The sequence below is a fragment of the Panicum virgatum genome, chromosome 5N (genome assembly GCF_016808335.1).
Source record: "Panicum virgatum strain AP13 chromosome 5N, P.virgatum_v5, whole genome shotgun sequence".
Taxonomy (NCBI): Eukaryota; Viridiplantae; Streptophyta; class Magnoliopsida; order Poales; family Poaceae; genus Panicum; species Panicum virgatum.
In genome coordinates, this window is record NC_053149.1 from 62,590,679 (window position 1) to 62,613,624 (window position 22,946).

General features: G+C 45.6%; 3 protein-coding genes and 1 pseudogene across 6 annotated transcripts; 1 reads left to right on the top strand and 3 right to left on the bottom strand.

The window, feature by feature from the left end:
* Nucleotides 1–71: 71 nt before the first annotated feature.
* On the top strand, nt 72–2,605 carry LOC120674448 (proline-rich receptor-like protein kinase PERK9). The gene is made up of 2 exons (XM_039955632.1): nt 72–674; nt 1,656–2,605. The coding sequence occupies exons 1-2, from the start codon at nt 214–216 to the stop codon at nt 1,657–1,659; spliced, it is 465 nt and encodes a 154-aa protein (XP_039811566.1). The 5' UTR covers nt 72–213; the 3' UTR covers nt 1,660–2,605.
* A 722-nt stretch (nt 2,606–3,327) lies between these two features.
* LOC120674449 (ATP-dependent Clp protease adapter protein ClpS-like) lies at nt 3,328–6,019 on the bottom strand. Its single transcript, XM_039955633.1, has 3 exons — nt 5,093–6,019; nt 4,834–4,943; nt 3,328–3,995 (listed from the first exon to the last, which is right to left on the bottom strand). The coding sequence occupies exons 1-3, from the start codon at nt 5,310–5,312 to the stop codon at nt 3,888–3,890; spliced, it is 438 nt and encodes a 145-aa protein (XP_039811567.1). The 5' UTR covers nt 5,313–6,019; the 3' UTR covers nt 3,328–3,887.
* A 3,965-nt stretch (nt 6,020–9,984) lies between these two features.
* On the bottom strand, nt 9,985–16,094 carry LOC120674445 (annotated as a pseudogene).
* Nucleotides 16,095–17,856: 1,762 nt separating this feature from the next.
* On the bottom strand, nt 17,857–21,798 carry LOC120672820 (protein IQ-DOMAIN 1-like). Of its 4 annotated transcripts, none has more exons than XM_039953424.1 (6): nt 21,538–21,798; nt 20,347–20,468; nt 19,873–20,253; nt 19,249–19,470; nt 18,916–19,035; nt 17,857–18,787 (listed from the first exon to the last, which is right to left on the bottom strand). In XM_039953424.1, the coding sequence occupies exons 2-6, from the start codon at nt 20,422–20,424 to the stop codon at nt 18,092–18,094; spliced, it is 1,497 nt and encodes a 498-aa protein (XP_039809358.1). In that variant the 5' UTR covers nt 20,425–20,468; nt 21,538–21,798; the 3' UTR covers nt 17,857–18,091. The 4 variants fall into 4 exon arrangements, with proteins under 4 accessions (XP_039809358.1, XP_039809359.1, XP_039809356.1 ...); XM_039953425.1 differs by having other exon boundaries at nt 21,517–21,767; XM_039953422.1 differs by lacking the exon at nt 21,538–21,798 and adding an exon at nt 21,329–21,533.
* Nucleotides 21,799–22,946: the final 1,148 nt, after the last annotated feature.

Here is a 22,946-nt window from a genome sequence, read left to right on the forward strand (position 1 = left end):
GCGACTGCAACTTAAGCGGTCGCCGGAGAGGGGCATCTCTGTTCACTAACTGTGGAACACTGTAGCATCACTATTCATCGGGTACTGTTTACCACTGTAGAATCACTGTATCGATCCATCTGGTCCGTTCACTGGGGGAATGGATGGATCAGATCGCGACCTCGAGACATTGGGCGCCGCTTCCCCGAGTGCGTCGCGAGGGCAAGGACAGAGATGAGCGGAGCAGCGCCGCCTCCGCCTCCACCGCACCTCCCCATCGCTCGCTCCACCTCCACTGCCCCTCCGCCAGATCTTGTTGACTCCCCCAGCTGCCGATCCTCCGTCTCCCCGTCAAGATCCGGCACCACGCCGCCGTCCTCCGTCGCAGTGGTGACGACCTGGCGCCAAGCCGCCGCCGACCGCTCCTACGCCCTACCCTGTCTCCTCTCCTCGGACCCTCCCCCACATCGGCGGTGCCAGGAGCCGCCTCACCTCGCCGGATCCGCCCCAGCTCGAGCGCGACAAGCCGACGGCCCTCCCCCTCCCCTCCGCCGCAGGCCGCACCGCGCCACCAGGACCTCTTCGGAGCTGACCCACCTCGTGCGCGACGAGCCGGGCGGCCCTCCCCTCCGCCGTCGCACCTCGCCATCACTAGAGATCCATACGCCGCGAACTGACACCGTGTGGTCTGTGTGGTATGCATTCTCGCTTCCTCAGTTCCTCACCATCCATTATGGCTCGGATTCAAGGTAGCAGTAGCAGGTACCAAAAAAACATTTTCTTACAATTAGATGCTAGCGCACCATGTTCAGAAATGAGTTAATTGTGCTGAATCAGATGCTCTACCAAAGAACTTGCATAGCGCATCAGTTCACCCCCCCTCCCTCTGTTATATTTTTGACGGCTTGGCACAACAAACACTCATGTGCATGCTGGCATTTTTATGGGTATGTGTATATACATATGTAGACTCCCTCTGTTCAGAAATTATAGTGTAGGCTAGGCAACCATGTGTGCTTTTCAATACTGGAGAATATATGATCTGTTGGCTAGGCAACTCCTAATTCATCTAAAGTAATATATTGTGTATTTGTGTAGCTTCTGGAGATGCTTATGTGCTGCATCTTGTTTAGTCTGGTTTACCAAACATTTTTGTACATAAAATAATTTACCAAACATTTTGTCTTCTGATGTGCTGCTCGGTGGTTTCCTCCTTTGTGTAAAGGTGTGCTGCTGTACTCCATGTTGATGCTTTGGGGACTGAACTTTCTCGTTATCTTGGTGTCTTCAGAGTTCAGAACCACCAAGCAAAGCAATCTGCAAATTAATTAGGGTTATGGGGAAATCTGTGTGCCTTTTGTTTTCAGTTAGTTGGCTCCACCCAATCAAGAGATCATTTTTGGAACTTTCTGTTCACCTTCCTGCCAAATGTAGTCCTGGAAAACCAAGACTATCTTAGTTTGTACTTTGCAGGCAACTAGGTACCAAATGTACAGATGCTCTGCTTGGTGGTTTCCTCCTTTGGATGTACTCCTATTTGCTAATATTTTCTTGGGCTTTTCAGAAGAATCAACTGTTCTGCTGAATATGCCATCCAGCTTATGGATTCTTGTTCAGTTATATTGAGCTTCATTTGTTCTTACTTTTTTCTTTTTTACTTTTCGATTTGGTAACAGGTGAGATGCAGAGACGCAAAGCTGTGCAGCAGCCGGGGAGTGCGGGTCGTGCTCACTGACTTCCACAGGAGCAACCGTCCCGACTTACAGTTAATTGCAATAAGAATTGTTAGGGGTTGAATCTCTCCAAATAGTTCATCAGTTATGCGATTGGATACTGAGGCTTACAGTTAATTGCAAAAAAAATTATGCCTCAAATAATCATATTTAGGTTTACAGATATTTACAGTCATTGGTGATTTGACATGAGTTGATACAAGAGTCATTACACTTTTGAATGTAGCACAAAAGTTAGTTAAAGAGAGTTCATGAAATGCCTTTCAGGGAAAGGACATACAGTGCTCTGAAGTTTTTGCAAAGAATCTAGCTAGAGAGAACTGCATACAAACACTCTAATGTCTCATGGATCTCTTGTTGGCTTGCAGAATTCCCTGCGACTGCAAGGACAAGAACCTGTCCATACTCATGGAGGAAGAGAGCAAGCGTCCAAGCAACCTGGTGCTTCCTACTGCTGTGTTCGTTACATTGAATCCGGTGCTGCCTTGTGCTAGTTATAAAATGTAGCCATGTTTCTTTGCTTCATGTCCTGCAGCAACTACTAGTGGCGCTATAGATGGCATTATCTGAAACTGAAATGAATCAGCAACTACTAGTGGTATATCCCATGCTATTTTAGAATCAAGAATATTAATTTTGATGCACACTACACATTGCATGATTGACCTTTTATACATTTTTATACATTATTTTCTGAGAGCATATTTTTGGATGGAGTGCTTGGCTTAGTTAATTTTAGTCTGCAAGGCATTGTATATGTAATCTGGATAAAGGGATGAGGATACTGGCATTGTTTTTGGTATAATGCTCCAGTGATTGTTTCCTTTTTGGTACAATACCTTTTATGCATTGTATATGTAATCTCCTAGTAATATAATTATGCTTCAGTGCTCTGTATCTTGTGATTGTTCTCTCCTGAAAGCTTGTGTATACATTGATCATAATTCTATTTTATTATTTATCTGACAGAATTAGTGACTGTTGAGGAGAACAAAGAGGGAGGATATAAGGTTTTTTTTTGGGGGGGGGGGGGAGTTTGATTGCTTTGGCTGAGAAAATCTTGACGCAGCATGTGTCTGAGCAGCTTCAGAATCTCTTCCAAACAGCTTCAGATGCGATTTTGCTAGATTTTAGATTATACGTTTGTATGAATAAGGCTTATCTGATTCCATATTTGAGATATCTGTTTGTTGAAGAGAGACATTTTTTAGGCTTTGATGATCTTGTCGTTGATCCATTATGAGATATTATATCATTTGACATTTCCTGAATTTTCTTATTTTTTCCCTGAATTTTCAAGATATTTCGTTATTTTCTGGATATCCCCAATCCCCTCGTCCCGGTTTCCAAATGGTGATAGGGAAACAAATCACGAGTGGGAGAGCCTACCCAGGGAAATAAAGATATGGAAAAATCCCCCTCGGGGGTTGCCTTCCCTGGGCTCCCCTACCCCTTGCTCCCAAACTGAGCCTAAAACTGTTTGTGTGCTAGTTTAAGTATACCTGTCTACCTTTTGAGTTACTCTGTCCTTTTCTTTTTCTGGAGCAGGGAACTACTGTGCTATGTTAGCAAATTGAGCTAAATACAGTACAGCTAGTATGTGGCTGTATGAGCATTTAACAAAATAATCAACACCACGTGTTAATGTTCGTCGGAAGTAGGGATAATCAAATATCCCATAAAAGTGTGTATAAATAATGGTTGAATAATAGCATACAACTATAACGGTCTGTTTAAAGTACACCATCCTCAATTGCTGCAACATTAAGTGACAAAATCTGCAGAACCTTGGATGTCTGAAACTGGCTGACAAAATCTTCAATTTTTGGAAGTAGATCTGACACACACCAGATATACGATTGCTTAGGTCTCTTCCTTCCAAGTACTACTGGCTACAGCAATGGAAGCTACTATAGCAGAGGACGGCGCTCAGCTCGCCAGGTCCGATCCAGGCTTCCCTCAAAAATCCCCACAAAAACATCACATTTCCATCACATCGAAACATTAAATATAGCAAATGACCATGCATGGAGTACTAAAAGTAGGTAAATAAAAAAACTAATTGCATAGTTTTGATGTACGTTGCGAGACGAATCTTTTGAGTCTACTTAGGTCATAATAGGACAATATCTACCACAAACAATCGAAACATGCTACAGTGCGCTACAGTATTTTTCACCCCGTGATACAGTGTATTTCGTGGTAACTAAACACAGCCTCAGGCTCGATGGCAGAGCGGAGCCCCTGACGAGCCATCATCTGCGCGTAGAACTCGGCGTGCTCCTGTTCAGCCATCAAAAGTACGAGTAACAATAAGAATCTCTTCACGTACTAATAAAGTAATAAGCAGGTGCAACGAGGTCAACGTTAAGCGATACTAACTCCGTTCGCTGGGCTGGAGCTGGAGCCGGTGACTAGAGTAGTGTGAGAGAAAAATACTATTAATTGGTTGGAGTTGGAGCTGGTGCCTGTAGTGGTGTGAGAGAAAAATACTGTTGGACTGGAACTTGCTGCTGAACGAGAGACTAAATCCTTGTGAGGCAGAGGCTAGAACCTCCGGGTATCGTTGGCTGTGGATAGGGCCGGGCATTCGGGTTACCCGAAATTTTCGGGTCGGGTAGTTCGGGTTTTAGGAATTTCGGGTTTCCAAAAATGATACCCGAAATCAGTTGGGAAAAAGAAGAACCCGAAAATTCGGGTTCGGGTTTTACCCGAATTACCCGAAATTCTGGAACTCCACATATGCAGTATAAAATCAAATCAAATACACCCAACCATACATCCAGTTCACACGTCCAAACTGACAGTTCAAACGAAATTAACTAACACTTCACACGTCCAAACCGTGACAGTTCACACTTCACATATCACAATTAATAAACATAGTTTTGAAGCACACAAATCAAATCATAGATGAAAAAACAAATCATTTCGGGTTGTTCGGGTATTTCGGGTACCGTGGCCCAATACCCGAACTAACTGTATTAATTTCGGGTACCGTGGATTGGAACCCGAATTAGGGTTCGGGTTTTTCGGGTTCGGACTTTTCGGGTTCGGGTTTTTCGGGTTCAGGTATCGGGTATCGGGTTTTCTGCCCAGCCATAGCTGTGGATACACATACCTTGACGGCGACGATGACAACCGCGACGCCTTTCAGGCGGGACTCGTGGAAGAGCTGCCGAGCTGCCTCGGCGGTGATGGATGGCACCACCTGCGGCGAGGCCTTCTCCACTGCACACAGACACAGGCGAGCGCGGCGGCCGGCGTCGAGAGCAGACGTGAGTCCAGGCTCAGAAGACTTGCTTGCTTGGGATAATCCTGAACGACGCGGCGGATTTGTTTCAGGACGAGGAAGGGCACGGGGGGTAGAGCGTGCTTACCGTGCTGCTCGGTGTGGCGCACGTCGTCGACGAGCAAGACCTTGTAGCTGTCGCCGCTCCCGGAGCGCCTCCCGTCCTTGAGCCTCCCGGGGTCCCCTCCTTCCTCCGCGACGGGGAGCGCCTCGAGCTGCGACTGGTCGAACGCCGGCCGCTCCAGCACCGCGCCGCCGCCGCTGTTCACGTGCGGCGCCGGGGCAACACCCGCCGGAGTCGCCTTCATCCGATGCCGGGTGTAACATCTCGAATTTTTTTGGAATGTTATAAAGTCGAAAAATATGAATTTCAAAAAATTTCCGTGGCAATGCTGTAAATATCAACTTAAATAGGATTTCTGCCTCCTAAAAAAATCCTAGTAATTAAAAACTTCTAATATAATTAAGATTGTTAATTGCTAGTGTGGAAATATTTGGAGTTATTGAATTTTAATTCGAATTCGATTTGGATTTATTTTATTGTGTGAAATTGTTTCAAGAACTAACATCTGTGTGGGATTTAATTTGAATTAAGTCATTCAAATTAAATCCAAACTCTAAACCTGACCCGCTAACCTAGCCCGTTGTGACCCATCACCAAGCCCTAACCCAGACCGAACCCAGGTCCCATCCAAACCCAACACAGTTCGGTCCAGCCCAAACCCGATCCAAACCCAGCTGCAAAACAAAAACCAAAGGTCAAATATGGCCTGCACACAACCTGACCCGGCTGGCCTTTTGGCCTTCCTCGCACCCCCTTGTGCGGCCCAACTGAGCCAGCCCACAACTGGCCCAGCACCACTCCACCCCCCACCTTTCCTTTGTCCACCGACGAGTGGGGCCGCCCTGTCAGGCGCCCCTATTCACTTTTCCCCAACCTCCCGACGCCGCCTCTGCTTTCGCCGCTCGCGTCTCGCGCTCCCGCGTGCTGCATCCCGCCTCCACGCCGCGACAGAACGCGGGCAACGGCCGCGCCTGCAGCCGCCCTACGTCACCCACGAGCCCGTGCTCCCTTTTTCGCCGCGCCCTTGACCACCTACCGCCCGCGCCAAGCCAGCGCCGCGCGGTTGGATGGCCGCCGCGTGTCCCGGCCCGGACGCCGAGATTCGCCAGCCGTCCATGCCTCCGTGAGCCCTGCAAAACCCTAGCGCCCCCTATAAAACCCCGTGGCCGCCACAAACCCTAGAACCCAGGGTACTTTTCCCTTGGGCGCCGCCACACCAAGAGCAGAGAGAGAGAGAGAGAAAGCCGAGAGGAAAGAAGGAGAAGCAGGGAAGAAAAAAGGAGCGGCAGGGAAGAAAGGAGGAGAAGAGGAGCGCCCATCGCCGGGCACGAGGAGGAGAAGGAGCACGCCGAGCAACCGCCGCCGGGTTCGCTGCCGTCATCGAGCAAAGAGGAGGAGCGCAGCCGCCGCTCGACGTCGACGCCTGCGGGAAGGGGAGGAGCTGGAACGACCACGTCGCGCCGGCGCCCACGAACGACTGAATCAGCGTCCCTGCGCGACCTGCACAGCACCGCCCCGTCACGGCGTCACCTCGTCACGGCGCCGCCCTCGTCGTCCCCAGCCTGAGCCGGTAGGCCGCTGTCCCGTCGCCCTCCACCTTGCCTTGCTGTCCGGCGTGAGCGACGCCGCCGCCGATGAACCTTCTCTAGGACACCCCTAGGATCCCTGTCCTCACGTCTTTCTGCATGAGCCTGTTGGCCGCCGCCGCCGTGACCCACACCGCTCCTGCCGACGCTGTTCGTTCGCTCTAGTGCACGCACTCGAAGCACACGTCGTACACGCACTCGAAGCATGGACCTTGGCCTTGCTACCGCCGCCGCCGTCGCGCCGTGGTCACGCCCACGCCGCGACGTCGGGGACACGCCCGCGCACACCCGCCGCGCACACCTGAAAGACTGACCATTGGGACCCACTGACTCGCGGACCCCACTGACCCGGTTGACCAGTCAACGGTCAATGTTGACTTGGTCAATGCTGACGTCAGCAGTGGGCACTGCTGACGTCAGCATAGCTGACCCACCTGGTGATGTCATGATGATGTCATGCCGACGTCATCATGATGATGTGGCGCGCTCTGGTGCTACCAGGTGTCACCTCTGTGTTTTTCCTTTTCCGATAATCATTTATTAATTCCAGAAAATGCTTTAATCTTAGTTAATTCATAATAAATCAACCGGAGCTCCGAAAAATATGAAACCAGTTTCATAATTCTTCTAAAATCATGATCTACGCATTAGAATAGGTTTTGTTGTGAGTTGGATCTCTTTTGAGCCTATTTTGTGCATTCTTGCACTTTAGCCCCTGTACTTATACGTAAATACGATTAGGTCGTGACGAGGAGTTGACCGACGTCCCGAGCGACCAGATGATCCAGAAGGACTACCCCGACAACCGGAGGACCCAGAAGGACGTACCCGAAGACCAGAAGCCCCTGGAGGGCCTGGAAGACTACGAAGACCTATCAGGTTCACGCCCATTCGCGATTGAATACCTATTAGGCATTGCTTGCTAGATACGCTACGCTCCCAAATTGAGTGATGAGATGAGCTTGCATGGCCATTTACTTTCCGTATTCCTTGTTTCCCGTACTTAGCTTTGATTGATACATGCTATTGCTACTATGAGTGAGAATTGGAGTATGAGAATATATGATGTGATAGTCCTTGCTTGCTGGAAGATGTCTCCACATATATGGGAGTTGGTGATTAGGTTACAGCGGGGGCGAGCGGGCCCTTTTCTCTGATCTTCGGATCGAGAGCCGGGGATTGTGTGTTGGGCACGATCCTGTGAGCACCTGTGATGGGTGACGGGCACCTGTGGCGGGTGCTAGACCGTTCCCGTGGGAACATAGTAGAGGTGTAGTTTCGCAGGAGATACTTGTAATGGGTATCGATTGCAGACCGTGTTGACGGAATGCCAACTTGAACGAAGACGCTCGCCTCGGCTGGATGAAGGATTTGACTTTGTGGCCCTAGTGACGGAACTATGTCAAACGTGCACACCACTTATCCTTTATGAGGGGGGACCCAGCCCGAGCTAGCTATGCGCGGCACCATTACTGCAGGAGGATAGTGTTTCAGTGTCAGGGGGAGAGGGCAGGACCCTATCGCCCCCGATCGCAGGATCCATGGAGATTCCATTCTAGATAGCTTCACATCCCCGGGCGACCTTCTGTGAGAGGACGCGCCCCAGACCGGGAGTAGGATGGTGCCGTAGCCGTTAGTTTTGTTGACTGGTGCCTCGGAGAAAGTCGACTAATCCCCGGCTGGATTCGGGGCGAGTGGGTACAGGTGTACAACTCCTGCAGGGTGAAAACTATACGTATAGCCGCGTACTCGGTCATGTACAATTCTAGATCTGGCACCACACTGTAGGTAGATCCACTTATACTTTTTTACCTCCCTCTAGTCTACTTTTCCTGCTCGGATAGCAGCTGAGGTGCGGGGAGAGGGAGTTCCCGCACCGAAACAGGGTTGAGACAGTTGTAGTGGAAGATAGGAGACCGGGAGTCCAGGTTGCTGGAGCTGTCCGTGTTGAAAGGTGTTTTGGATGACTTATACATATATTGCTTGCATTAGGAAAACATAGCTTACCCTTGGCATTACTTTTATACCGTCTGCATCCACATAAAACTTGCATACGGATGGTGACGTGAACCTATCCCATTCTTGGGGATAGCTTGATAAATGCAGGATCCGAATAAAAGAGTCGACAAGACGACAAAGGATGACGATGTGGAGGATGACCCGAGCTACACTCCAAGCTGCCTGTGGAGGAGGATCGAGAAGATTCAGTTGCCCAGAAGATTAGATATTGTTTCCGCTTTCTGTTTGTTTTCTTTTATCCCAATGGGCTTGTACTCTGAGATTTATATTACAATCCTTTGGATTATGTAATAAATAAACCCATGTGATGTTATAAACGTGAGTTATGTCTGTGATATTCAATTGAAATGAATTTTGTATGTGATAGTTACTGATGCAGGAACTATCACGACGATACAGAGGATCGGGTTCACCTTTCGGGAACCCGGTCTGTTTCACCGGGCTCTCGGGTTTGCGGAGACGGTGGAGGGCAGCCGGGTGGTCGCGGTGCTCGGGAAGACGAGCGCGGCGCACGCGGCAGCTCGGCCGCTGATAGCCATTGCCAACGTCAAGACTTCAAACCAGGAGGCGACGCCCTCGCGTTCGGGAAACTGGCAGCGATGAGGTTGAGAGGCAATGTTAGGCAGCCTAGGCAGAAAAGCTTCTTGCTCAGGGGAGATGACTTGGAGAAGCAGAAGCTCTTGCTTGACAGTGTCGAGATTTATTCAGGGTTCAACCAACACATAGTGCCAAGAAATGGCAGGTGGAGCGTTTGAGAAGACTCTAGATCCTGTGGATTGCATCGGTGAAACTGGAATTACAATTCTTCACGCCTTGCTCTCTCCGTGGCACAAGTACTGCAACTGTACAAAAAACTCACTACTACAGAACAAGGGCAAGACGCTCCTGTCTGAGTGGCCACCTGTTTGCCACGACCATAATAAGCACCACATTTGGCTGGTTAGGACCGGACCCTGATTTTTTTTCTGGCCAGAGACGACCAATCCTGAGTGAATTTCTGGGTCATGGAAAGTTCCAGAAGCCACAAGTATAGAGAACCAAACACAGAGCAGTCCCGAGCAAGTGCGAATTGTTTGGCATAGGGACTAGAATCAGATTCTGGAAAACAAATGCAACCGCTGTGTTCACTTGGCTATGGCTGGTGCTGATTTATTATAAGAGAACAGTACTATTGACTGGTGCTGATTTAGTATGGGAACAGTATAGCTGGCTGGTTGGCTGACAAGCCTAACGAACACGGCGAACGTCGTAACTCGTAAACCACTCACCCTAAAAGTTCTAGGGTTCCATCTGAGAAGAAACAGCAGCATCGAATGGAGGGGAAATCAATTTCTTTCTCAAGAAAAGAAAGGTTCCAGTGCACGGTGCTACATTTTGCAATAAATACATACAAAAATGCATTATGTATAACAAACTTTTATCCATAGTCATAGTGACTGCCCAAGGTTACAGCAGAAATCTCTAGCTTCTATATAAGCAATTACACCAGATAAATCGACTTCAGGTTTGGAAGGCGACCTCCCCTCAGGCCTCAGCATCAAATTACTGAGTAATTATCAGCAACCAATCGAATCCTCTGTGAAAATTTTGGAGGGCTACCTTCCCTTAGTGGAAGAACAGTGGTAACCTGAAACAATGATGTGGAGAAAACTATGAGAATTATACATTATATGGGTTTCAGAAATTAGCGTACACAGTCCAGAAATGATCTTTATAGTTTATCAAGTTTACAGTTGGGAAAAAAAATTACAGTGAACAACCAGAACACTGTATTGTACAAAGCATGGCGTCAAAGCAGTGGGGATTGGTAAGTGGAGATCTTTGTCTGGTGCTTAACAATGAATTCAACCTCCTCAGACCAAATTGGATGTCAAGGACCACAGCATTATTTGGGCTGTATAGGTTATGCACTTATGCAGCATTAAACATTGCAAAGTAATGGGGGGATCTGATGTAAGGTAAGGACTTTCGGGTGCTATTTTATTGAGTATTGAGTGAGTGGGTATAGACCCCCACAGTTTTTTCTGTAAAGCAAACAACTGAACTTTATAGAGCTACTAAATATGAAACCAACAAAACAAGAAGTGATGTTCTATATCCAAGGTGTAGTTCTAAACTAACCGAGTGTCTTCGCAAAATTTCTCTCATTATGCTCACTCATGCTTCATCAGGAAGGTAAAAAAGTAGATGCAAAGGAAACAAAAGGTAACCAACCTTCAAATCACTGAAGGTGCTTGACGCAGAAAAACCAACCGAGATGGGAAAAAATGATGATGGGTCAGTTGCAGGAACAGCAAATTCCATAGAACCACTGGAAATGAAAGGACAGCAAGTATTAGCAACAGCATTGGGGACAATGCATGAAACTAACAATAGTGAGATAGAATTGCGTCCTGTACCTGCGGTTGGATTGGTCAATAAGAATGATTGACCATTCCAAGACTGAGTTTCTTGAGTCATACCTGCATGGAAGAAAAGAAAGAGAAATGTAAATACCTGCAAGTACAGACCAGCTGGATAGGCAAACAAAGAGACCATCTGAGTGCTGAGCTAAATTTCAATCCAGTAAGAGCAGTTTCAAAGAGGCAAACTTTGAATTGTAAGTTTGTAACACTTCTACAAGGAATTATTATGCCATATTCAGTATGAAATATGGTAAACAGAGGCTACAGACAGTTTTGTGGACCTAAGTGTTCAATCAGCAAAAATAAAGACAGCTTCACCTTTCCAACTTATACCATAATTTCCATAAACTTATACCATATTACAAATAGGTCTTTCCAACTTCTTTTAAAACAAACAGCTTCACCTTTCTTCTATAACATAAACTCCATGTTCGCACCCAAAGGCTTGTTGGATGTGTTTTCTTTCAAATGAACAGTTTAACTTACAGCTCTTAGCATTATCTGGGTTGTACAGGTTATTCTTGAGACATACACATTACCAGAGTATTTAAAACAGGAGCATAGAAGTTTTGAAACATACTTCCATTCTCCATCTATCTGTCTAACACTTGGAGCCTCCCTGAGCGCAGGCAGAGGTATAGAAATGGCAACGTTGTGTAAATCGAACATCTCAGAAGCTTCATAGTCAATGTTTACATATGTTTCATTTCCAGAGACTGAAGGCCAGCAATTGACTGCAAGTGGCAAAAAAGGTTATACAAGTCTAAATTTGCCAGTAATTCTAGCAAACAATTGAAACATACCTGACAATGGCAGAGATGACTCATCCAACTCCTGGATTCTCCACTTCACAAGAGGGGTTTCATTTTGACCACTGGGGAAAGGTCTGTTTGGATCTTTGGCCCCCACAATTTGCTGACTATTGAACAGCTCTTTGTTAATATATGGGTGTGTCTTGAAGCTAAGTCCAGGTAGATCTTGATTCTCGATCTGTAAACCATGCAAATATAGTATGTTCCACCAATTTAAAACTACTTTATTAATTAGACAGCCTTGGAAACAGGTAATAGTGATCATAGACATGATGTTTATGATAGCAGGAATACGCAACAAGATTCAAATAAATTTGAAAGAAACTCAAGGCATATGGAACAAACAGTACGATTACTGCAACAAACATTTTATATCATACAATCACGAAGAAACAAAAAGAGAGCTTCAGCAATTAATCAAGGGGAGGATTTAACTGTCACAATAGTTTTTTATGTTAGAAGCACAGATATTTGGAAAGTAGCATAGTAGAGCAACACTTGACAATTGACTGGTATCGGGCCCTTAGTCATTTCGATAAATCTGCCAGGAACAGATTGAGTAGTAGATATCAGTATGACCAGATGTTAGCGGTGGCTCTTTTATGCCTGACTGTGAAACTTTTCTAGAAAAACAAAATTGAACATGATTAGAAGGTCCAGAAAACAAATATAGAAAATGACCTGCAACTGGATAAAACCGCCGGTGTCATTCAGAACTTGGAGAGCAAGGGTTCCTTGAATATCAAAATTATGAATCCCACCATCTCTTTTAACAGTGACATTGATTTTTTTCTTCAATTGCAACTGCGATAGGATCACTTAATGGGACAGATGACAGCCTTGACTGAATTCCACTTGGTTGAGTGTCCTCTAAAATGAGTTCTCCTTCAGCTTTCAAAGATTCTAGGAACTGATTTGACTTCTTTGCCTTGCCCAATTTCATACCACCAGCAACTTTACTAGTAGCAGGAGCAGGAGCAGAATGAAGCCCTGTACAAATGCCACAAGTGATCAACATAAAATTATAACTGCTCATAACAGAGGCATTCATTAGTGAGGATTCCTTTCCAAAATCAACTTAAAAGCTGAGAGCTTAAATTCACCTGAAAGTTCTGTGGTAGATTTGTGAGTTCACACCTTTTTTTGTTTTTGAAAGATACAAAATTCACAATCCACTATCATCAATTCTCAACAATGCAAATCCGAACTACTATATAACCATTAATGCCAACGAAAAAAATTAGCGACGCCAGAATTTCTACATACGTGTTTTCTTGGGTACTAACCTTTGGGCTTTTGAGCGAACAAGTCGGCAAATATAGGATCACCTCCTAGACCAGTGCCTCTAGTATTCATGTCACTAAAACTGTTTGAAGGCCTCAGGGGGCCAAATGCCTTTTCAGTCTTGCCCCTATCAATCTGCATAAATTCCAACACGTGTATCAGCAAATCTATGCAGGCTTTTTTGTACTACCTATCATTCAGTGCTTTATCTTGCCTTCACAGAACTGGAATAAATATCTAACAGAAGACAGTTATTATTAGATTAAATCCCATGTTATTTTGTGTGACTAAAGCTCTTTGACTAGCTTATAGATAAGTATAAATATTTTGTGTGAACTCAAATCTTTTAGAGTTGTCATGCTAATGTTTACTAAATTTCAACTTAACAGTATAACGGTCTACAAGAAGGAAAAAGATCCTCGATGTTCAAGATTTAAGAAAAGCCTGTAAGTTTTAGGAAATAGAATAGGGCAAACCTTGCTTTTCTCAATCTCATTAACTCTCCTCCTCATGTGATCCTTAGTTTCGTTTATTTTGCTCTGCATGACGAGTTTGTACAGTTTCTCTTCATGGCTCTCCATCTCACAATACTGTTTAATTTGCGCAACAGTAAAATTTTCTTTGTTTCCAAGGGAAATGGCTTCATCAAAAGCAGAAGCAAGGTCAAATGCTGCTCTACAGACACCTTCCTCATCCAAAGCGGGGGAGTATTCAGGTACCTTTGTATATGTTCAAGAAAATCACTAAATTGAATTGGCATTTTGAATATGCAGATGCAATAAGCTAATAGTTAGGTCATAAGCAAGGACACCTGGTGCTAACACACTGATTCATGCCTTGACCTTTGTTCCAAAACCAAATGGGTGGGTATGTTCATGCATAATCTTCTCTTTTCTTTTTCCAAAAGAAATACATGCATCTAATGTCAGCCGTGTAGGAAAAAATAAATGTCAGAGATGGCAAAAAAAATCCTTTTTCTGGGTTTTGACTACTGACTACACAATCTTTTAGCACTAAATTAGCCGTTGATGGTATGAATATAACACAAATTGGGGACAGGATACGAGTTTAGAGAGCAGTCTCAGTGTCTCTAGGTCTTCAAGAATGTTACTCTGCTTATTTGTGATGACTAGCAGATATAAGGCTTCAATATTCTGATAAACATAGCGGACATTTTCAGTCTCAACATAGGTGTGTTGCTTTCCAGTTCCCACCAACTTTGGAAATGCTGCGAGCAGTCCCTCAATCCTGCTCCGAGATATATCAACAAATTGTCTTGAAACAAGTGCTGCCATTGAAGAAAAACAGAGGCAGCACATTATTTGCTATTAAAAATTTGTCACGCAAACAATGCAGAGAAAATTTGTTGGCAGTAGCATGACAAAAATAACTGCATAAGAGGAAATCCATAAATCTACTGGCTAAAACCTATTGAGGGAAGGCCATTAAGTGTTGTTTTCACACAACTATAGACTCATGACTACACACATGCCAATATGCTATAGCTACCAAAAGTAAATAGAATGCTAAATGTTCAAGGAAGAAGATATATGCTACAGGTAGCAAAATTACCAACAAACGTTAAGTGTTTGAGGAACAAACATATAGCATTTATGAATCAACAGTAAATATATTAATATTCAAATTTAATAAATGGGCAATTCTAAGCCAGCTTACCTTTTCCAGATTTTGATACTATAGAGGCTGCAAGGACCACCTGTAATACATAAAAAAGAAGAAGATTGAACAATCAGACTTATGGATACCAAAACACGAGATGCAACAAAGATTATAGTTATGACGATTAATTTATCAGTGCGGTGGCCTCTCTGAATGTCTAGGCACCAGGACCAAAGTGAATTACTTATAGAAAAAGGAAAAGGCAATATAACTTTGAATCGATCATACCATTTTCAATGGTTTTGTCAGCCAGGAATAAGAAAAGCTGAATCAACGAGGAGTTGAACTGCAAAAAAGAGGGTAATTAATTCCACCAACAAAAACCCATGTACAACAATATAACAGATCGACTCATAAGAACTGCAGAAACACAATATTCAGACTACTCAGAGAACTTAGTCATAAAAAATTAATGCAATTTCCATGTAGCTACCATAACTTGGTAAAATGCAACAAGAGAAGTGAACCATTATTAACATATAAGTTAAAGCTGATACATTTTCCAGGGCCTATGTTGTTTTATGAAAGACAGGGCAGGACCTAAGAAGTTTTTAGAAATCTCAATTACAACAGTACGAGATTGGTTCCTCGAAGAAAACAGTATGAGAATAACTGACAGACATATACCTCAAAGCAATGAGGATTCGTAAGAGTAGTTTTTTCATATAGCCAATAATTTGATTTTAAGCATAACTGATTTTTCTTCTTGTTTCCCAGGTTTTAACATACCTTGACCAAGAGCAAAACTGATTTCCGTTATGTTATGCTGGTTTTACCATGACCTGACCAAATAAGGTTTTAGTTGGTCAGGCTCTAATACAATATCATCTCAATATATATAAAAAAAAAGGTCAGATACAACAGCCCCTACAAAACTAAAGCTAAATTCTGCGCACAAAACTAACATATCAAAATGTTGGAATGTCCAGGCCCAAATTCTGAAGCTACCGATAACACAACAAACAGCTCGGGCTTCAGGATCATCGGCGGAGTTAAACGTGGGGCCACTGTGGTTCAGCTCAACCCACGGAAATTACGGGATACAGACAGGCAGGCACTAGTACTCCGACGCAGCACACAAATCGAACAATCTGCATGGACTAATTCGTCCAATCAAACACATTAGAATTTCGCAAAACAAAAGGAACGAGCGATTCGTCCAAGCAAGTAGGACCGATCCTAATCAGGAGAAGAGGGAATCAACCCGAGTCCGGTTAGATCTCCACCCAACGCCGGTCAAGGGTGGACGACGACAGAAGAAAGGGGAAAGGAGCGGTTGGCGACTTGGGGCCGAAGATACCTGGGTCTAGACGGAGTTCGCGTTCGGCCGGAGGTCGGAGGAGGAGAGATTTGCCCGCGAAGTTGGCGAATGGCGAGTGGGGAATTCATCCGCGGGTGGCGAGCTGGTCGAGCCGGACCGCGTCGGTTGGCGCTGGCGCTGCCGTTCATGTTGCTTCGTTCGGAAGCTATAAATGATCAAATGATTCGTTATAGCTGCACGAGTAGGGATGACAATGGGTACCCGAAACCCGAGTACCCGACGGGTTTTACCCGATAAGAAGGCGGGTATGGAATGATTTTTCTACCCGTGGGTATATTATTGGACAAAATCCTATACCCATTGGGTATGGCGGGTACGGGTGTGGGTTTATACTACCCATACCCGCCTACCCGTGGGTAAGAAATACCCGCAGGAAAAACAAATGAGCCTAAGTATCTAACTCATTTTAGCCCATATGACCTATGAATTTAGCTCAAATCCAATTAAACTCTCCTAGTATATATATTGTTGAACCCTCTCTAACTCATGTTAACCCATATGAGCCATTAACTTGTTGAAATGAAGCTTGTAATGATTTATTTTTCATGTGAATGTCTAATATTTATATGTAATACTCGGGTATGATTTCGGGTGTAGGTTACCCGACGGGTAAAAATTACCCGACGGGTACGGGTATGGAATCATTTTCTTACCCGTATGCGGGTACGGATAACCCGACGGGTAAAATTTAATCATAACGGGTACGGGTATGGGTGGCCACTACCCGACGGGTATATACCCGTTGCCATCCCTATGCACGAGTAATCTCGGCCCAAGTTTAGTATGGGCTCTACACTACACTTGGGCTTTTCTTTTTTTCCAAAAGGGACATAGCCCGAATTTCATTACTGTAGAAGCAACGAAATTACAGTCTCGGGAGCCGCCAGGTTACAGACAGAATCCAGGTTCAGCGAAAGGATTAACACGCGTGCGTGCTCCTAACGGATTAACAGGTCTTACAGGTTCAAAGAAAAGCACCAGGCGTCCAAACAGGGACGAGCAGCAAGAACCCAAACTCTCTCCACTACTAACGATAAAAAGCAGAAACTAGCAGAGGCAAACTTTGACACAGAGGTTGACAAGTCACTGAAGGAGCACCATCCCTGTATCTTCTCCATGGGCCTGAGCATGGAAATGTAGCGCCCTCTTGAGAAGTGCCGCTGCACCAGCCTCTAGATCCTCCTACGTGTTCTTTCCGATGCGTCGTCGTCGTAGGCCCGTAGGCCGTAGCTCAGGTTTGGTTACTTGTGAACGGAATTCCTAACCTTGTGAGATCTGGGTCTGATGAATCAGACTCGCCACGATGTTCTTGCTTTCTTTGAATTAAATCCAGGGAATCGCTTGGATTCCAAATCCATAACAGGCGAAATGGCTGTCTGTAATCCACTTCAGCAGATTCAGAAGAGCGCTCGTTGCTCATGATGCTGTTAGCTTCGACCTGGCGGCTGCTGCACTTACAAAAGAAATCAGATTGGTTTCTGTTCAGGAACACATGGATTGCCACCGGCGCGCAAGTTAGTACATCGAAATCACACATTCAATATCTAACACAAAGAACATTCAGATGTAGCAATAGCAAGGGCTCTTTGGAATATATATATATATATATATATATATATATATATATATATATATATATATATATATATATATATATATATATATATTGCAATTTCGCACGTTAAGAAAGTCTGTCAAAAACCGTTATATCGTACATTGAAAGCCAAGGGCATACACTATTAGAATCACACGTATCAATCTACAGGGAGAAAACCATGACAGCAAATACAGTTAGAATTGCCTCAATTCTCAAATCAACCCGGACAGATTAGACATTACGCAGAGAAAACAATCTAACATAGAAAATACATCATGGAGTTAAAACAGCACGAAACCTAACAATCACAAGGGCCTGATCAGGCAACAGGGGCATCCTTCAGCATTGCAGGATCAACCTTCGGAGGGTCTGAATGGCGCCTCGCTCTTTCCTTTGTCTTATCTGCCGGTGGACTGCTCGGTTTGTCGATGACAGGGAAGGAGAGGCGCTTCTTAACAACCGAATGGGCCAGAGGTGCCCTCTCTGAAACCTCAAGCTTTTCAGTCAACAAGCTGCGGTATCGAGACTTTGCCCTCGCAGACTCTGTCGACTGCATATAACTGGGGAGAGGTGGTGTGCTAGTCAGGCTTGCATCATCCCGGACCGAGCCTCCGCCTATGCTTTGCCTCCTTGGGCGTTCAGAGCGTATGCTTGTGATGCTCCTCAGGTCATCTTCCTTGTACAGCCAGCTGCCCCTTGGACTTGCTGGCCTGGTCTTTCCTGAGGTAGATGGTGCCTTCGATGGCGGTGTTGAAGGTGACTGCCGGCTTGGTGGACGGCTTGACTTGTTTGGTGTTGCTGGCCTCTGGATTGAGATGGCACGGGGTACAGACATTCGAACAGCACTGCTGCTGGAATTCTTTGTCAGAGAACGCTCTTTATTATCCTTGTCTGATGCTGCCAATCGGCTCTCCCAAGGTCTTGCTGTCATCCAGCGTTCCATCCAGCTCCAGCCCCAGTTAGGATTCCCAGGTTCTGTGAAAGTTGGGGTTATAGTTCGACCAGAATTTCTCCACTGCATGGGAAGAAACAGAATGGCGAAAGAGTGAGATACAGAACTACACGTATTGAACAGGCCAATGTAGCTACAAATATTAAGAACTTGTACAAGAAATTAAATAATATAGGAAAGAGGCAACTTGCCTGGTGAGAAAATGCATATGCAAGTGCTCTTTCTCGTTTTAGTGCAGCTTCTTGTTTCATAACTAGGCTGGCCTCAATTTGTTCTTTGGATTGATGGCTGTGATCCCAGTCTTCTTCAATCTGATATGAAAGTTAAGGTGTCAGGGATCTGTTATATCAGGACTTTCCTATTCTATGATTGCAAAATTCTGATTACCATCATCTTTTTTTTAAAACAGATTACCATCATCAATTCAAAGAAAAGATCGACTTCGATGTGTCTATTAAATTTTTTACTACGGTATAACTTTAACTCTCTCCCAAAAATTTGTGGCATTAGAATGGTGTGCTCACCTTCATTTTCTCAAGTTCCCTTTGATGTTTCAATTGGAGCTGCCTTTGAAGAGCTTGTTTTTCCTCCTCCAACTTCACCCTTCTAGAGTAGATTTGAGTTTGAACTCTTGTCATCGTTTGTGTGCAATGCAAAGTGTGAGAAGTTTGGCGCTTGACAGCATTTCCATCGACAAGTGACTTCAATCTAACTAGCCCTCTTAGTGCCCGCAATGCTCTCCTTGCCTAAAAAAGGATATTTACCAAATTTAGTAACTTTTTTCAGCTGTTATATTGGTATTAACATCTCTCAAGTGCCATAAAATTGGAAATATCAAACAAATATAACTTTGAAAATGACCCGCAAGCAAAATCTTGGCTGTATTAAAAAAACAAACAAATCATACAGATACACAATGATGAATTAGATGTCCGCATAAGACACAATGATGAATTAGACAGCAACTCTTTACCAACCAAATCAGATGTCATACAAAATACTAACCCAACAGTTAGCGTGCATGGTCTCATGGGCCGATAAGTTCAAGACAGTGACCCACAGCAGCCACAAGATGTTATTTTCTTATTATATGGCTAGCCCAACAACATAGACAAGTAGTAAATGACCTACAAGTGCAGATGAATTACCAGATAACCCCTGAAGGCAGTCTGAATCTTGATGGCGGCAAGTTCTTCCCTTGAAGTTACAGGCATTTTTGGTGCTGCCGTGGTAACTGCTGTGAGGCGCACAACCTCAGCAGCGGCCTGGGCAGCAACTGCAGCAGCTTCAGCAGCAACAGCGGATGCAAGGGCAACAGAGTATGCATGCTTGTTCTGCTCACTGTCTGTTTCAACTGGCTTGACATCTTTAATCTCCTGGGAGTGTGGCTGAGTAAGTTGTATTGGTGGTGGCGGAGGCAACGGAGCTACTGGAGCAGTCCCTGACACCATTGAGGTAGAAGGATCAGAGTGCCTCGACTTTCCAAATGGCCATCTCCTCCTGGATTTTGACTTATCCGCCTTCTCAACCTTTGTAGTAGCCAAAGATCATACAGATCGAAATGGTAAGACTTTGATGAAAAGTGAATCATTTTTACTGTGAAGTAGGGAATTTTGACATACCTTTGCTTCCTTTCCATCTGGATCAGAGGAGCCGAAGACTTTCTTGACAGCACTAAACCACTTTCCCTTTTTACCCATTTTTTGTGTTCTATTACTGTGTCTTCAATGTCTCGGCGGCAAGCCTGCAAGTATAGAACATATCAAATGTTCAGTAGATTGCTCTACTAAAAAATAAGGTGGAAACTAGAATACTTGACCAGCGGAATCTAATCTTTGGAACAGAAACCAAAACATGATCGAGCACACAGCTATAGATCAGTAGTAAAACACTAAAGATCAGAAATTCAACTAAGTGCTCTTCTACTCGCTGTAGCATAATTCATGGACCAGGAGTAAAATTCAACAAAAACTCATATTACCAAAAGATATGCTAAATGAGAGAAGGTTCAACCACAAATCAACAACAAAATTTGCTTCGAGCTGCTCAGATGTCAAACAGACAAAAGAAAAAGAAAATCCAATATTCACCACGAACTAGCAGGATAACAACGGGATCTCAGTACCAACACATAGCAAAACAGACGGTATTGAGCCCACATGTTTACAAACAGAGAATGAACACAAAACATTCGCCAACGCACAATTCTTCGCCATAAATGGCAACTTCCTTACAAAAGAAAGGCGCCTGTTTTGCACACAAACCAAGCTTCCTGTGGCGCTTCTAACCCTAGGAAACTCGAACTCCATGGATCATTTAGCGGGTGCAAAAACTCACCAGAAGGTCGAATCACAAACGGGAAGAGTGGATGTTGCCCCAGACCCAGAGAAACCCTCGCAGCTGTGCCTGAGGCACCCGCCGCACCGCCCTCGACCACAATCGCGAAGAAACCAACCCAGCAAAACCCCAAAACAAAGGCGCAGGCGAAGCCAGCCAAGAAGAATCAAATAGCGGCGCGCAAAACCCCAAAAGATCCGATTTTACCGCGAGAAAGGCAAAGCAAGCAAGCAAGCAAGCAACCACCGAAAGCCCTGAGCCCCTCACCTTCCTCACCCGCCTGAATGCGCCAAGGACCTAACTCTAGCAAGCCACCGCCCACCCCACGGACCTCTACCACCGCCTCTACGTCTTGGTCAGATCAAACCCGCGACCAGCGCATCCAGGACGAAGGAAAAATAAACCGGAGACGGAAAGAAAGTACCAAAAAGCAAAGGAAGGGCAAGCAGCCCAACCTTTTTTCTCACTTTCCTCACCAGTCCAAAGGCGCCCCCTTTTATCGGCCAGCCCAACCCCGCACGCAGGATCGATTCGCCCACACCACCGCCCCGACGGTGACCCCGTCCCGCGCTGTTCACCCCCAGCCGGGCGCGTGGCCCCGCCCGCAGCCGCGGACCACGGCGGCGGGGGAGGCGGGCAGCCGGAGGTGGGGCGTGGTGTGGGGGCTATGGGCCGCTCTCGATCTCCTCTCCGGCTCTTCCCCGGGGCTTCGCCCCCTCGTTACGGTCACGCTCCCGGTGCCAGCCGAAAGGCGCTGCCCCTGCTGCCTCTTATTCGCAGCGTGGCGGGCCCCAGGGCCGGAGTATGACAGGTGGACCCGCGTGGCCGTGGACCGGTTGCGGCTAAGGCTGGGCGAAAAACTCGAAACTCGCTAGCTCGCTCGACTCGCTCGTTAGTAGCTCGGCTCGAGCTCGACTCGTTTTATAATGAGCCAGCTCGTTTTATAACAAGCCAGCTCGCTTTATAATGAGCCAGCTCGAGCTGGCTCGCGAGCTGCTCGCGAGCCATAACGAGCCAAGATAAATAACAAATATTGTATGAATTAGTTGAAACGATCAACGAATAATTGTTGATCATGGTCATGGATGATAACATACTTATATTTTTTATTATAAAATTCACATTATTTTATTTATTTCACTTTAAATATGCATGTGATGTGTTTTTTTATAGATTTACGGTTATCATCCCTATGTAAATATTTTTATACTCTGGCTCGCGAGCCAAACGAGCTAGCTCGAGCCACTAACGAGCCGAGCCGAGCTAGCTTTCTGGCTCGTTTGTATAACGAGCTATAACGAGTCGAGCCATAACGAGCCGAGCTATAACGAGCCGAGCCACTAACGAGCCGAGCTGGCTCGATATCCAGCCCTAGTTGCGGCAGAAGACGTTACCCGGTTGCGACGACTGGTAGTACGACCAGAAGACGTTGGCTTGGCCGACGGCCGCCTGGCTGTCGGCTGTGGCTCTGGCAGCTGTGGCCGGCCGCCTGCTCGTGGCCCACACGTCATGGACGCAGGCAGGGGTTGGCGGGCAACCACGTACGGTACGGAAGTACCCCCCACGCGCCCACAAGTACATAACTACTGGCAAGACCCACATGTAATGCAGGGCTACTGTACGTATTTTCATCGGTTACAGGGGCCCACCGGCACCGTTCCAACTTGCTCTGTTAAATGCCGTGTTGAATGAGGGCATTTACAACTCGGCGGCCATAAAAACGCCCCCCCGGATCGGGAAAAAGCCTGAAAAGGCTTGGTTCGGCCGTTTTTTACAGCTTTTATCAGTTTGATGCAGACATGCCAGTACCTGTAAAACGCTGCTAGCTGGCCTTTGTACGTTTCGCAGTTTTTTCTGCCTGGTTGCCCGCCATTCTTTACCCATG